Source organism: Aplidium turbinatum, chromosome 1 (genome assembly GCF_918807975.1).
Source record: "Aplidium turbinatum chromosome 1, kaAplTurb1.1, whole genome shotgun sequence".
Taxonomy (NCBI): Eukaryota; Metazoa; Chordata; class Ascidiacea; order Aplousobranchia; family Polyclinidae; genus Aplidium; species Aplidium turbinatum.
Window position 1 is genome coordinate 57754491 of NC_137472.1, and position 17410 is coordinate 57771900.

General features: G+C 37.8%; 1 protein-coding gene across 1 annotated transcript in view; it reads right to left on the bottom strand.

Annotated features, from left to right (window-relative positions):
- LOC145783761 (uncharacterized) overlaps positions 1-6315 on the bottom strand; it is a 44736-nt gene extending 38421 nt beyond the window's left edge. Inside the window, exons 1-2 of the mRNA XM_082595606.1 lie at positions 6156-6315; positions 2856-2989 (exon numbers count right to left, since the gene is read on the bottom strand). Coding sequence (XP_082451732.1) covers positions 2856-2989; positions 6156-6261 — 240 coding nt within the window. The 5' untranslated portion in view covers positions 6262-6315. The remainder of the gene's footprint in view (positions 1-2855; positions 2990-6155) is intronic.
- Between the last annotated feature and the right edge of the window lie 11095 nt (positions 6316-17410).

The window sequence follows — 17410 nt, forward strand, 5'->3', positions numbered from 1 at the left end:
GGTGTTTTTTAATTCGTTTTCAATTCGTTTCAATTCGAAAAGCATTTCAAATGCCCCCTTCCTTGAGAAAATCTTGCATAAGCCGCTGTTTGCAGTATTATAATCAAGCACCTAATGAAATAGAGTTTATTAGGAATAGTACCTAAATGACCGGCTCAACAGTGCACCGCACCTGAACATCCTGACGCCTGGGGGGTTTTTTACGGTCATTTATCAGTCATTGACCGATTTTTAGCAAAATGTCCGAAAAAAATATAGTTAATTTGGTCGAAATGTCCGAAAAAATATATAGTCAATTGACTATATATGACCAAAAATGACCAAAATAAATAAAATTGACCGAATTTTTTCAAGTCATTTCGGACAAATGACCGAATAGTCTTAGCGAAAAAAAAAACAGCCTGACGCCATATTGTGCGCACCTATTTGGCAGACACCTAATTGTCTGCACCTAAAAGACATGCTCCGTTAATGATGACATTTCAAAACATACGTAGAAGTATAATGGATCACAAAACATGATCATAAAAATCTAAAGCTGTTGTGTTTTTGTTTTGGTATAAATGTTAGATTCAACGTAATATCTAATGTAAAATTCTCACCACACCGAATCCTGCAAACGCATACCACATATATATGTAAAAACTATACATAGATATGGTTCAAATGGAGACTTGATCCATAGCACGTGTTAGGTTACTTGGTAGAATCAACAACAAAGCATTCAAAATGCATGAACAAATACAGAAACTATGAAACTGTATTATATGTACATATAATATAAGTTGTATACCGTATTTATCCGTGTATAAGTCACAAAATTTTACACCAAATCTTGCCCAAAAAGGTTAGGGTGCGACTTATACACGAGGGTGCGACTTATACACAAGGTTCTGAACTTCTGACAAACGAATGCTACAGATCGCGCGTTAGCGCTGCTATTAAGCATTATTATTTTGCGTTCGAGGATAGCAAGCATCGCATTAACATGCTCACTGCACAGCATGCATGTGAATTTTAACGCGAACATCTCGCATGTGCGTGTGCGGCATGCTTGATTGCAATGAGAAAAAGGCACGTCTCGGCAAGCAAACACGTGGCGACATGAAAGTACAGCTTTTTTTTATTTCAAAACAATTGTTTTTGCGAATTGATGATTGTTGCTTTTCAATAAAATTTGCTAAAAAAAAATTTTGTACCAATATTTGAGCCAAATTTTGGGGTACGACTTATACACGAATGCGACTTATACACGGATAAATACGGTAATTCAATGCAAACATCACACCAAGCATTGCTATAGAATATGCATTGCTATGATAACTAAAAAGCAGAAAAACACAAACATATGCCCAATGGTTAGTGGTTGTTTATAAACAAACATTAACCTCCTTTTCAAGTACGGTGGTTCAATTTACAAAAGCAAACATAAAATGCAAAAAACAAAACTTTAAACATTTCCATGAAAGCAAGTACAAAAAACTTGCGAAATCTGAGAAAAATAAGAGTGAATGATGGACATCGATCAATACATATACTTTACTACTCAAACAAACTCGAGGTAACGTGACAATTACACTGTGACTAGCCTATATAACATATTTTAGTGAGTAGGCTATAAACAGTAAAGCAGCTTCTCATTCATACATAACACTTCCCAGTGCTGATCTATAAGTTTTTAATGCTGTACTTCATTCCAAGTTCAACTTGAAAGTTCTTAAACAATATGATTTGACAATACAGAGCACATGAAGTGTCAACGAAGCAAAAAAATATGCCTTTTTGTCTGCAGCATGCGATTGATAATGAAGGTGACTGAGCGTGATATTCAATGACACTTATTTTCCACTTGTATGTGACGTAACAAACACAAAAAAGGTAAATTACTGTATAAACTTCTAATTAAGTAAAGACAAAAAAGAACAAGACATAGATGAATGAAATGTAGACTGGATAGATAAACTCAATACTGAACAACTTGCAAAAACAGTAAAGCAATTGCAGACATTGAAAGTCAAGGATGTTTTTGATGACAATGATAATAATAACTCAAAAAGAAAATGACTGTTAGTATTTGGTAGTGACCGCTAACAAGTTTTAATCAAAGTATTGCAGCATGAAGCAATACGTTTGCATCCAACAAGCTATAAAAAGAAGCTGTGACAAATCTACATCACCTTTATGTTTACAAGTACTGCTGGTTTTTGATGTAATATCATATATTCTTTGATAAACGCACTTGGGAAGAATCCAAAACGCTCACTTCCTAAAACCTAAGACCAAATTTTAATAACTAAACAGCATCTTCTGTCATGAGTGCCAGAATATGCTCAAACCACAACACAGAAAAATCATAGAAATCGTTTCAAAAAAAGGAAAAAGTTAATAATTCAAACAAAAGCTCAAGATTAGCATGATATTATGATGTTGGTGAGCGATTAAGATTTTAAATTAAGGTGAACAGCATAGTTTGAAAAAGATTGAATGCAAAAATACATATATATAAGAATTATTCATTGTCAAGACAATACAAATAAAATTCTTCAAAATTTATTTGAAAATATAATAGGAATAGAAGAAGTGTTAACCTTATGAATCAGGAATTAACATAGAAATACGATTTGGTCTTTAAAAGAAAAAAAAAATCAAACTAAAAGCTCCAAACAAAAATTAATTTGCAAATTTTAAATAATTAAGTCGTTCAAAATACAAAACCACACTGTGTCAGCATGTCATTGCGCCTTACAAGGCATTACTTTTGAAGACATGAATATAGCATATATAATATACAACAAAAGTTAAATAAACAAAATTAGCTAGGCCTACTGCAAATTTGTGTTGCAAATAATTATTACCTGCCCTCCCCATAAATCAGTTTTCAACCCCGCCTTCTTTCCTTTCACCAGCACAACGTCCCCCTTCTTGAAGTTAAGAAACTTCCTATCACTTGGCTGATAAGTAAGTTTCGTTTTTCCCTCTGATACAGTTTCTGTAACAAGATTGCTAGTTTTTATGATGGTAAATTGAACTATGTCGCTCCGTTGCATGCACCAACAAGAAGAAAGGTGTAATTTAGTATGATAACAAGTATAAAAAATCACTGATTATTATATTTATTAACCTTTACATGTTGTCTTGCATTGCTTTTTTTATGTCATTTAATTTAGACCTATGTCGCTAGCTGGCTATGGTAAACAGAAGATGTTACTACCTGACTGGTATAGGTTCCAACTTCCAATCATGCAAAATTTTGATAATGTCTCTACTCTCTATGGTACTCTTTCAGCATTACTTATTTGTGAGACGGTCGCACAAATAAGTAATGCTGAAAGAGTACCATAGAGACATTATCAAAATTTTTTGCATGATTGGAACCTATCCAGCTAACAATGATGATACACTCATATTCATATAACATGGATGTGGATTGCAATAACACTCGTGCTGATCATCATAACTAAACTTTCCTTTTCTATGTCATTCAAATCAGTTATAACCTGAATAGAAGCTACCTTCTCTTTGTTATTCTGCATTTGTCTACTTCTCCAAGCACTTTCACATATATTATATATATGTGACATCTATAAAAAAAAGTATGGATTATGTTTGTTTTAAAAATATTAGCTATTTACAAATTTATACACTCCATAGTCACTAGTCAGTATAATAGAGATAAACATCATAATACAGATAACTTTGATATGAAATAGATAAAGAATAAGTAAAATAATTTGGCTACAACTGTTAATTTTAAACATGAAATGATGCAAACTGTTAATAGGCCTAATCTGGGTTAACTGTCAGCAGTTACCGTAACTTTCAAAAAGCATATAAGCAGTCCAGAAGTTACTGCCGGACCAGAAGTGACCAAACAAAGGTTGCCAGATTTAATGGTTGCAGCACCTTCAACAAAGTTAAAACAAAACCTTGTGACAAAAATCATTGTTGTGTATAAAAAAATGTTTAACACAAGGCATCACTTAGAATGTTTGAATCATGGCAGTCTTCAATACTGACCTCAATAATAGACAGAGGTGGGCAGTAGCGCGCTATTTTTGTAGCGCCGCTACTTTTTTGGCAAAAGTAGCGGTAGCGGCGCTACTTTTTAGTTGGAGTAGCGGCTGCAGTAGCGGCGCTATTTTTTTTCCAAAGTAGCGGTAGCGGGAGATGCGCTACTTTTTTTCAGTCGCACTCCCGCTACCCGCTACTTTTTAATTTAAAGTGAACAAATATTCGTTTTTTTTGCAACACTGGAGTGGTCAAGCAGCTATATTATATAGCCTACATACTAATCGGTTTGGTTCCAAAGTTTCGGTCTTTTGGAAATCTTGTTTTCTGGTGTGGAGCTGCGATCCTGCGATCAAGGTATGAAATCGATAATGTTCATTTTAATAATAGCCGAAGTAAAGTTGTATATGGTTTATATAGAATATAGACTACATGCAGTGAGCGTGAGTGAGCATTACCTCAATACCTCATCAGTCATCACCTATGCTAAGATGTCCAAAAATAAAGTTTTTTATCGTATTGGTTAAAGTAAAACTGTTGACAAATGGTTAGCTAAGAAATTTGTTGCTGATAAAATTTTCTTACACCATGGTTTTTGTTAAAAGAAATCATTACAGGGCAATTTTGTGTGATTCGTTTTGCTTAGGCTACAACTTAGAAGTTACAACAAAGTTTATCTTATTTCTAAACAGCTCATTTATTTCTAGCTGACGTCAACTTCTTCGGCGAATATCTCCGTGTGATGAAGCCTATCTGCCAGGCTTTAGACATTCTCCAGGGCGAGTCCAAGGCGTATTACGGAGTCTTGCTTCCAACCATTACAATTTGCCCAAAGAAGTTGACCGAGATCAGTGACCTTGTGACCTGTGAGGAGTTGAGAGTAAAAGTACTTGAAGGGATGAAGAAACGATTCAACAAGTGCTTCAACGACATGAAATGCGATATGGCATCATGTCTTCACCCCTCTTTCAAGACGTCGTGGCTACAATTTCTGCACTACGTTTCCATGGAGGATGCTGACGCACTGCGAGAAAAAGTCAAGACAGATGTAATTCGACTGTTACGGGAGTCATCAAGCCAGGTTGATACCGAGAAGAGTGACACCAACACCAGTCACGATTCCGAGGATGAATTTTTTGGTGTGTTGGCTACATCCCGTGAAACGTCGGTGCAGAAGGAAACAGCAATTGTGGACGCCTTTTTTACGGACAGGAGCAAGTCCTTGAGCTTTTCGAATACCGAGTTAAAACATCTGTTCATTAAATACAACACCCCCATTCCTTCCAGTGCTGCGGTGGAGAGATTTTTTTCTGTTAGAAAAGATGTGGTTAAGCCAAAGCAGGCAGGACTAAGTGACTCTCATTTTGAAATGCTCGTGTTTTTGAAAGATGCGTAACAATAAATTCCCTTAGAATGTGTTCTCTATAACGACTTTAAAATAACAGTGTAAACAAATGATAACATTCGTTTTCAAGGTCATTTTTGCGTCACTAGGGACTTGAAGAGCGTTTCCTAGTGTCATTTTAGACAAAAGTAGCGGAAGAAGTAGCGGTAACGTGCTACTTTTGTAAATTGGTAGCGGTAGGGTGCTCTATTTTGGTCCAAGTAGCGGTAGCGGGTAGCGCGCTACTTTAAAAGTAGCGGGTGCCCACCTCTGATAATAGATAAATTTTTAAGAAGTCCTAAATATTTCTGCAAAATTTGAAACTTCTAAATCATGTAGACCAGTGTAATTTTTCAGTTAAAACTAATCAATGCTTAAATTTGTTGCTGACTTTTTGAGGGATTATAAATTTCATTATTTAAAAAAAATAATAATAGTGAAATATTTGTCAACCCTAGTCACTTCTGGACTGCAATAACTTTAGGACCGCTACACTGGATTAGCAGTTGCAACCTTAAATGGTGTTCTTAACTAATTTTAAAATTCTTCATTGCTGATTGTGAACACCATTTAAGGTTGCAACTGCTAATCCAGTGTAGCGGTCCTAAAGTTAATATATTCTATTAATATATTCTTAACTAATTTTAAAATTCTTCATTGCTGATTGTGAATATATTCTTCAGATTTACTTTTGAAGAAATTATTGTGGGCTAGCCTACTGAACTGTATATAATCTGAACTGTTTTATCATTGCCATCCATACCTGAGCAATCTCCATCAGCGCAGTTCATTGTTTCACCAAGCTGTGCATATCCATCTACAAGCTTTACCACTGCCACAATTATACAGAAAGCTGCAACCTTTGACATGGTAAAGCTTGAAACAACTGTCAATCAGTGAAAGTATTCACCCAAACTCATTTCTCTCAGTCCATCTAAAATTATAAAATGCTAAACATTAGCTGTTATGCAAATGCCAGAATTTGATGAATGCAAAATAGCAGTACCCTCCGTTACGGTACCTAAAAAATATCATTTGTAGAAAATGCGTGTAGTTTCAGTCTACACTGATAATAGTGACAAAAGATGAAAACTGTATCAAATTCTAAACTTCAGACAAATCTGATTAATTTCAGCTGGATTGGATAGGCCTAAGCAAACAAGCTTTTTAATCGCTAAAAGATCATTAATTAAAAAATATATATTTTATTGTATCAGTAGCTCAAACACAGGGTATCTTTAGACCCAGGATGATTTTAGGGGGCCATAATTTTTCCAAGGGCCCATGAACTTCAAAAAACAACTAGCCTACCATACATATTCTTTGGTTAGGAGTGTTTTTCTTAGAAGTATCTTGGTTTGGGGGACCTGAGGATCTCATTAGTAGTCTACTAGCCCAGATTATCCTCAGTCTCAATGGTTCTGTGTATGAGTATAATTGTGAAAAATGACAAGTTTTAATTGTGTTTATTTGAAGTTGTTGAATGTTGATAGTGTACATCTGTCGGTCTATAAATTGTTATAGGCTAGTCAATCAGTCATGCTATAAAACAAAAAGTACCATATTCTGTTATAGTGGCTAATGGCAGTATTAGCTCCATTGACAAACTTTAACTGAACATAAGTAGCCGCTCCATTGGCTCAGTGGTTATATGCCTAACTCAAGATCAAGCGGCCCTAGTTGCATTTCAGGACTGCTCTCTATTCAGTGGCATCAAATGGATGGAATATTACCCTGGAAACAACAACAAGCAACAATCGAAAAACTTCACTCGGTCAATCTCGGTGACCGGGCATAAAGAAGATTTCCCAAACCGAGAATAAAAATCAAATTAATCAAAACAGGTTTCAAACAAAGAACCACGTATAAACAGTCTAGTCTAGATTCGAAATTACATTGAAGACAAGTATTGCTAGTTACAACCTTCATGAATTTTGTTGTACAAAAAAAAGAAAACAAATTGATTCAACAGAGCAGCTCCAAACCTTCTCTGTGTTCATTCATTTAGAATTTTGATTCCGCTGTCGTAAGCACTCGTTACGCATGAGCGACTTCTTGTGAAACCTACCAAACGCAAATTTGAATCTTTATCCTCGGACTGGGAAAGCTTCTTGCAGAGCTTAATCCTGGCAGTTTCGCATACTTGTAGAGGCTTTGAACCACTGACGCAGGCCCGGTCACCGAGATTGACAGAGTCAAGTTTCCAATTGTTGAAGTCTTGTTGCCGGGGAATTATTCCATCCATTAGATGCCGCTGAATGGAGAGCAGTCCTTAACGTGCGTTGCTCAAGCGCACACCCCGAGAGTCGAACCAGCGCCGCTATTGATCTTGAAGTTTCTTCGTTCCAGAAGTGACGCGCTAACCAATTGAGCTATCGGGGCAAAACTTCGTTCCTAAACTTTTTATCAAATTTTCCTATAATTCAACTGATGATCCAATGGGATGCACGGTGTGACAAAACATTTTAAATAAAGTAAACAATATCACTTCAAATCAGAAGAACCGGTTTATTTAAATACATGTTATTAACATAACATGTTACATGTATTTAAAATTTTAAATAAACCGATTCTTCTGATTTGGTGTGATATTGTTTAATTTATTTTGTGATAAAAAGTGGTCATTTCAAAATTAGGCTACCAAGATAAAAAATCAAGTAATGAAGAAGACACTATTGTCTTTCAATTTCTGTTCTGGTTTTTCGGAGTTGATGAAAAGTTATAGGCTACAAGAATATACCAGTTTGTTAGCAATTGGCTTCTGGAACAAAGAAGCTTCAAACCTCTATAAGAATAACCACTTGACGTAGTCCGCCCCCATAGCTCAGTTGGTTAGCGAGTGGTTTGGTTGGTTTGGTTTTGAATCTTTATCCTCTGGCTGACAAAGCATTGATAGGTTATTCCAGGTAGTTTCGCATACAGCATGATTCTCAACCTTTTTGTTTCGGTGGATCCCTTTTGTACTTTCGAAGTGGTCGCGGACCCTTAAAATTTTATTATTTGAAATATTGATATATTGCTTCTCCAATAATGGAATAAATTGTTTCATAAGTTTCGAAACGACGCACTTAGAAAATTTGCTGAACTCGCGAGGCACTTATGACGATTGTTGATATCGACGAAATCATATTATGAGCTTATATGCAAGGCCGGATAAAGGGTAGCCTACTGTAGGCCTAAGGCTGTCTACTAGAGAAGGGCCTAATTTTGCAAACCAAGCTACAAACAGTAATAAGAATACATTCAATCAATCATCAGTTTATTTTTCGTCATTAATACATGAAAAATTCAAATTATTTACTGCAAAATAACATAAACATAACAGAAAAATGGTTAGTGATGGCGCGTAATTGGTTTTAGAAACAAACGCAATTTTTGTGTTAAATTTGAAGCAGATGGAAAATATTTTGGAAAGAAAGAAGTGGATAGTAGGTAATCTACCTATGGTAATGCTCTACCTAATGCCACTTTAAATCAGGGGTTTTCAACCTTTTTCTCACCGCGACCTCCTCAGAGCAATCAATGCTAGTCTCGCGACCGTCGCGACCCCCTTTAAAAGTATTCAACAAAAGCATATTTAATGCAAAATTTAACCAAGTTTGATTCATGCCGAGTGCCGACATCTAGTTATGTTTAGTTTTGCTGTTCCAACGTAAACTTCGGAAACGAAAAACGATTTTTGCGATGTTATTATGCTTTTTATTACATTTCCTCCGATTGTTATTTCCATTTTCTATCAACCTTAGCTAGACAATACCGTAGGAGAAAAAATAATGAGAATAATCTACGTTTTCGCACTTTCACCGGTTGAATTTATTGCAATATTTTATGGACTTGTTTTGTTTTCTTATCTTTATCCTGCATTGCGGGAAAGCGGACTTGAGCGCTATGCATCGGTGTACGCCTTCCGACATACACCTGACCCACGCTGCAGCCGACTGCAATGTCTGTTTCCGGTTGTCTACTTTACTTATGACTTAAACTTGGTACTAATACTCGAAATCGATCACTGGATAGAGGCAATTATCGTAAAGTTTCTTGCCCAGAGAAACAACAGCAAGTGCGGGTGGCTGGAGTCGAACATGCAGGCTCTCGACTGCGAGCTCAACGCGCTAACCACTCGCCACTGCTTCCGACCTCGGCCACTGCTGCCGACTTATTTAAGTCTACTCAAGTCTCTACGAGTCTGTAAACGAGAAACCCTTGCGACTGAAATCGAGACACCCATTTGTACGTGCCGCACAACTCCTGATGAAAAGTGCTGAAGACCAATCCATCAGTGCGGCTACGTGGGCGGATCACCAATGGAGCTCGGAGTGGAAGAAGAACTCCTCAAGACTCCAAAGTTTCATCTCCGATACCAGCCACCATCCAACCGGAATGCATTTGCCAAGGAAGGCCTGGGTGCGGCTCAACCGCCTGCGTACTGGCGTCGGACTATTTCGCTTCAACATGCACAAATGGGGGATGGCTCCATCCGCGATCTGTGAGTGTGGCATGGAGGAACAAACCGTAGACCACACCATCTGTAACTGCGCCATCTACCATGCGCCAAATGGTGTGCGTGGTCTGCGTGAATTGGATGACGAATCAATTCAATGGCTGCTCGACACCTGCCCAAACATCTAGACCGCGTCGCCGCCACTGCCCAAGGGTGGTAAAAGGCAGAGCCCCTCGACCCTTGAAGTGGCGAAGAACAAGGTTCAAACGAAGAAGATTTAAGTCAATTTCAGTGAGATGGTTGGTGCTGCATATTTTTTACAATTAAGTTTGTCAATGCGTGCACCTGTTGCTGGAAAGACTTTCAAACAAAATAGCCGACACTAATTTTTTTCAATGCCATTTAAAACGATACTGATAAATCTATATTTTGCATAGGATTCTACATAATTTTGCGTTTGTACCATAGTGTGGTTAGGTTACTAGGTAACTTTAGTCTGCACAAAGCAACGTACAAGAACTTGTTGAAAAATATCGAATGCTTTCCTATAGTTAAAGCCTTTTGCAACGTCTGAAAGCTTAAACGATATAGCCTAATAACCTCAAGTAGAGCAATGGTCGATTGCGAAAAAAACACAGTTTTTAATCTTTTCTGGCACAAAAGAATTAAAAAAAATACACTGGAATTTCAAGCGCCTCGCAACTTTCCGAAAAAAAAACTTTTGCTCTGAACTCAATTTCGGTAAAAGTGGCGCCTACGTGGTTTTGGAAATGGGCTCTTCATATGTATTGACTCAATTCGGTCATTCGTTTTTAAGCAAAAACTGTAGCTACTGGTGCTGGATCTGTATCACTATCAGTCTTACAAAAATTTAACCTTAGAAGAAATTGAGGGCCGAGTTTTTCCAGAGCCTAAGGCTATAGCCTTATTAGCCTAATGGCAGGGTTGGAAGTAACGACTAGTTGTCACTATTCGATAGCGTTGTTCGTTGCTTTCTGAATATCGAATGCTTATACCCATTCCTTTTAAAAATAAATATCGAATGCGCGTTATTCACTGCTTTTTTATGCAAGCAACGAAATCATTATTCGCTTTTCACTAATCGATATTTAGGAGAACTGCTGAATCATTTTTTGTTGTTCACTTACTTTGTCGTCAAAACGAATTTACGAGATTTGATTTTCGGATTACTATCCGACCTAGTCCCCTTCCGGTTTTCAAACCTTAAAGAATTAAGGAAAATTTTTCGGCAACGCGGTTCAGAAAAACCATGCCAGTGAGAGCCGTTAACAGTGTTGCAAACCTTGCGGTTTTCCCACAAGTTTGGGAATGTTTTTTTTCGAGTTTTGGTACCTTTTTTTGAGTTTGCAGGTTTCTTGTTTTTGGGCTTTTTTTGACCAGTCAATTTTTAGTAATTGCTATTCATTGCGCTTTTTTTAAGTATCGATAGCGGAAAGTCATTGCTTTTTTGGGCACTATCAAATAGTGAAATAGTCATTGCTTTTTGACTAACGACTACCAACCCTGCCTAATGGTTAATCCGGCCCTGCTTATATGTTGACACACAGCATCAAAAATTAGTACGGTAATCTAGCCTATAGGCTATGTTGATTTGATGTTTTTCTATGAATTTTATCAAAAATCAATAGAATTTTGCGACCGCTACAAAAAATTTTACTCTTTTTTCTTTTCTAATCAATATTAATTTGTTATAATCTTTGTCATAGCAAAAGTGTGAGTGGTGATAGATAGACTGCTGATCAGTGTGGAGGTGACGAGTTTAGCTGACTGGGGTCTAAAATTATCGCTTTATCGACGCAACTTTATATCAAAGCACGTTTGATATCTTCAAGCATACGTGTCTTCAAGACATAACTTCCCTGGGTATAATTGAATTTCCGGAAGATGATGACGTTGTTTTTGCTAGTTTGTTTTATTTGTTATTGTCATTGTTTTCGTGTAGTCAAGTTATAGCCTACCGTATCTATTTTGTGAGTCGTGCAAGACCTGGTGCGTTGCGCTTGAAATGGCGTTGGCCGTGGTAAGATTTCTTTGTGGGGTTTTCTTTGCCTGCGTTGCTCTTCTTTGCTATGAGCTAAACGCATCAAGACGTATTCGCCTCACGACCATCAGCACTCTTGATAACGCACCATGGCCGATCTTCATAGCAACTGTAGGCTACATAGGCCTACAAATCTTAAAAATATCAGCTAAAACTATGTGGGCTAATATAAAGCTGCAACCTAAATATACGTTGTTTATTTGTTTTTGTTTGTAGCATTTTCTTTTTTTTATTTTCCCTTTATCAATCAATCAATCAATTTCAATCAATTTTATTTTTCTTTGTCAGAATGCAAAATAAATGATATTGTGAAAAAGAAATACAGTAACAAAACCAACAAAAGGAAAAGGTGGCAAAACCATAATGGTCTAAGACGTGCATAAAAGAATCTAATATTGCGGTATATGCATTGATAAATATAGTTAAGCACGGCCACCAAACCTGATACATTAAAACAAGTAGATGAATTAGTTAAGAATCAGTCGCCTCCTCGTTCCTGAAACAACTGGAGCGCCAATTCTTAAAGCAATGAGAACACGACTGAACCCAACAACATCACAAAAACAAACTAATACACACACACATATTGTAATTACGTAAGGGACTATCATAACAAGGACTATTTACAGGTTTTATACAAAAATAAAGTGTTCGCAGCAACAATGTTAAGTAGCCTATAAATTTACAAGGTGGTCCACAAAAATGTGACACATTTCGTTTGTTCGTAATTTCTACAAATCTGAAGATTTTTCAAAATCCTTTCAGCCGGAGATGGGTCATAGCTATAAGTTTTTGCCCTCAAAAGCACTTTTGAAAAAACGAACAGGTTTCTGAGTTATTTCAATATTTGATAATATGTTCGATCCATGCTCTTCGCTGCTGAATCATCGCTGCCACTCTCACATTGAAATTGTCCATTAGGCCTACTCTCCCTAACACGTCCCTTGGAATTCTTCTAATTTCTCTTCTAATGTTTTCCTTCAGTCTGTCAATGGTATCAGGATTGTCCTGATAGACTCTATCCTTCAGATATCCCCAGAGGAAGTAGTCAGAAGGGTTAAGATCAGGCGAATATGGCGGCTAGGGGTTGTTGGTTCTCCTTGAAATCAATCGATCCCCAGGAAAGTACTGATGCAGATACTCAAGGGTACGATTGGAACAATGCGGTGGGGCACCGTCTTGCTGGAATACAGCTGTATTCAAGTCGGTCCCCCTTCTCCTCCTTACTGTTGAAATGAATTGTCGTCTGAGCAATTTGATGTAACGTTCAGTGTTAACAGTCACCTGGCATCCCTCGTCGTCCTCAAAAAAGTAGGGACCAAAAATACCATTACGTCCTATTGCACACCAAACTGTGACTTTTGTTACACTCAAGGGTGCTTGCACATGCGCATGAGGCTGTGCTTCTGCCCAAAATCTCATATTTTGTTTGTTCACATGGCCACTCAAATGGAAGTGGGCCTCGTCGCTAAAGAGAAGCACATCCAAAAGACCGGGATTGTTCTCAATCCGTTCACTGATTTTCTGACCAAATTCAAATCGTTCATCCTTGTTGGCTTGACTTTGAGTCTGAAGAAGCTGAATTTTGTATGGGAAAAGTTGCAAGTCAGCATGAATAATTCTATTGACAGAAGATCTTGAAATCCCCACTGCCTGAGAAAGTCTTCTGGTGAATTTCCGTGGAGACTTCTCCACACGAGTTCGAACACCGTGAACTTTTTCGGGGGTTCTTGCGGTGGAAGGTGGACCACTATGGTTCTTATTGTTGTTAGTCACACTGCCAGTGTCTCTGAACTTCTCCAACAAGCGTTTGATAGTATTCCGAGACGGTGTTTTCCTTCCAGGAAAGTCATGACGAAAATGTTTCTGGGTCAAGATTACAGATATTGTCGAAAAGTAATGTTCAATGATTTTTGTCCGCTCAGCCACTGAAAATTGATATCCCGGTTCCATACTGCTACACATAAAGCTTATAGCTGTAGGGGAGGATGAGGTAAGTTGAGCCACTTTTTACTTAAACGCTTCTACTAAGAAAACCGCGTGGTTTACAATAAACGTGAAAGTGGCAGCATAATGGTTGATGCTTTGGCCTTAATTTAACAAAAAATTTTTTTTCAAAACTCATAAGAATATTGAAAAAAAGCATGTTTTAAATATTACGTCATTTTGGTTCAACTTACCTACCCCACGTGGTAAGTTGAGCCGGGGTGTGAGGTAAGTTGAGCCACTCGTTTAAGTTCAATAACAAAAGCTGTAGCGATGGTAGCCTACATATAAAATGTTATGTAATACATGTGTTCACGAAATTATTGCCCAGCTATTTGTCCCGAATTGTAACATGGACTGTGACACAATGGTGACGTCATCATTGCGATGCACTGTCATGCTTGAGCGACAATCTCATTATTGTTTCTCCATTCACTAACTCGTATTTTCGCTGCTTGGCAAAAACGTGGTTCGGCCGTTTACGATGTGATAAATCTATCGGACGGACGTATTAGAGTGTGCAGTGACTATTCCACTTCACAATTGATCCAGTCTCTTGTTGGCAATATGTAATCTTCACTCAACGCGTGTGGAACTTGAGTCGAAAATTAGAAAGAAGACAGGTTGGGTAGCAGTTTATACATAGCTGCTACCAGGAAGAAAGAACAACATGTGAAAGGATAAATTTATTTTGTTGTGACTGTTCGACTGTGAAATTGCCCACTTTCCAGCCGACAAATCTGCCACTTTTTCGTTGATTAAATGTCAACAGACGTTGAATCAATGTAGTACTAGCAGATCGTGTTAATTGAGCTGCAGAACAGAAAATAAAACGATGAATTAATACACAACCCTGATTAAATAAACCTCCAAATGTGAATTCTATTAATCAATTTCCGTTGTCTGTCAGATCTAAACTTATTCCATATGCCACTGATCAAGAGAGCATGGAAACCGGAATTTCTGCTGACGGCAGAAAGTTTCTCCAAGTGGTCGTGTGAGGAAGCTTTAACGACATCCTCTTTAAGAAAAGCACACTCATCGTCTGCTTTAAGGACAAAAAACAACTTTTCCTCGGACTTTCCAGGCACTTTTCTTACAAAGTTGGCCTCAATTTTTCCATCTTCACTGCAGCATTTGATTTTACCAATGTAATGCACAGGTCGGGTTTTCCCTTGCATGTTGCTAGTAGGCTGCAGGTTAGCCTACACTACAAATAAACTTAAATTTCAATAGACCAATGGACAAATTATTTTTCCAAAGATTTAGACCAGTGGTTCTCAACGGGGGCGGTACCGCCCCCGAGAGGCGTTTTGATTTTACAGGGGAGGCGGTATGATTATCTCGGCTTAAGGGGGGGCGTTTTGATTATTAGGGGCATGGCTGCCTAAAGATACGGCCAGATTTGTCACATTTTGAAGAAATTTCCAGATTTTGCCAACTTTGGACGACTGCTTTAAAATGAAGTTTTTTTTTTAATTAACTTATATTTTTTCTCCTTCTTTACTGTTTTCCCCGAATGACACAATAAGTTTTAACATCATCACATGAAAAACAGAGACAATTTGATTTCGAAGATTTTAGTCAGACTGTTAATGTTTCAATAACAGTCTGATTGCGCGTTTTTCAACTTATTTTTGCTCATTTGCTTCTGCTTCCCTAAGGCAACAAAGAGCTTTTATATCATTAAGAGACAGCAAAAAGTAAAAACAATTTAACAAATGTCTGTCAAACACTAGCATTAGCGGTAATCAAAATCTGCAAAATGTAATAAATCAGGCCGCATTTCCAGGTGGCCATGTTAAGGGGCATTCTGGTTTAAGCCATCTACCGACCAGCGTAACGATTTCGTCGCATCATTGTCTGGATAATCTACTCTACATGCTCGCACGATAGCCAACAATTTCTCTTACACCATCGTCGTATTTGATTGACCAACCGTTTTGTTTACAAACGCTATCTATTTAAAATTTAAATTCAGTAATTTTTCAGTATATCACAAAATCTGGTGAGTTCCATTCCATTATGACGTAACCACTACTACAAGCATACTGTTTTCATGCTCGCAAATATATATTAGCTTTTCGAAATTAATCGTTTTGTTGGGAGGCGGTAAAACTTCGCCAGTTTGTAAAGGGGGCGTTGGGCCAAAATAGTTTGAGAAACACTGATTTAGACCATTAAAGATTAAAATACACTTTGTTATCTATTTAATGACTACATATATCATCACTTAACACTGGAAGCTGAAGTGAGGTAAGTTGAGCTTCTGGAACGAAGAAACATTAAGATCAAGCGGCGAATACGATATAACAATTTCACCTATTCGCTTTTAGCCTAATTATAATCTTTTATTTCAGGCTCAAAATAATATTCACGACACAAAATTCTGTAAGCTATCACAATAGGTTAGCCTACATCATTATCACATAGCATGACGCCCTTCCGTGCCATTGTTTTTTGTATACCGGACACTTGTAGCCTATCATTACTCGATGATGAGCTGATGAATAAGCAATAGGTCTATCGCTATAGGCTATCTAATGTTAAAACTTAAAAAAATTGGTCTTTCAGCAAAAAAAGTGCCCTTTTTCATAATCCTGTTCATCCAGTCAAAAACCGTTCCGAGGCCTTCTGTCTGTCGGCAGCCGTGGCCGAGTGGTTAGCGCGTTGGGCTCGCAGTCGAGAGCCTGCATGTTCGACTCCAGCCACCCGCACTTGCTGTTGTTTCTCTGGGCAAGAAACTTTACGATAATTGCCTCTACCTAGTGATCGATTTCGAGTAATGGGTAGTACCAAATTTAAGTCATAAGTAGAGTAGACAACCGGAAACAGACGTTGCCGTCGGCTGCAGCGTGGGTCAGGTGTATGTCGGAAGGCGTACACCGATGCATAGCGCTCAAGTCCGCTTTCCCGCAATGCAGGATAAAGATAAACAAACAAACAAAAAAAAAAGAGTGCGAAATTGCTAGGATTAAGATCTGCAAGAAGCTTTAATTCCCAGTCCGAGGATAAAGATTAAATAAATCAATCAACCAAATGATGTTTTAACCGCATAAGCTTACCAAAATCCTTGTGTTTAGCAAATCATTTCTCTCGTGCACGCTTTTATGTTTGCGTTTTGTGGCCTTTACATTTTTCCAGACTCCAGCTATGTTATGCCTTATGGCAAAGTAGCCTATATTGTTTTTTGAATTGGTTGTCCGAGACTGAGACTTTTGGAAACTTTTCAAACAAGGCAGTTGCTAGGAATCAAGTCCTCTTTGACCACCCGTTAGCTCAGAAACGCCCGACTCATGGTCAAGCTGCCCTGGTTCGGCTCTCGGGACGTGCGCTGGAGTAGGCTAATGCATTTCAGAACTGCTCTCCATTCAGCGGCACCTGGTGGATATATAATTTCCCGGCAACAACACTTCAACAATCGAGAAGTTCACTCTTTCAGTCTCTGTAATCGGCCCTGCTTCAGGTTCTTTAACGCCTCTACAAATACGGGAACTCCCATGAAGATGCCTTGTCAGAACGAAGAGTC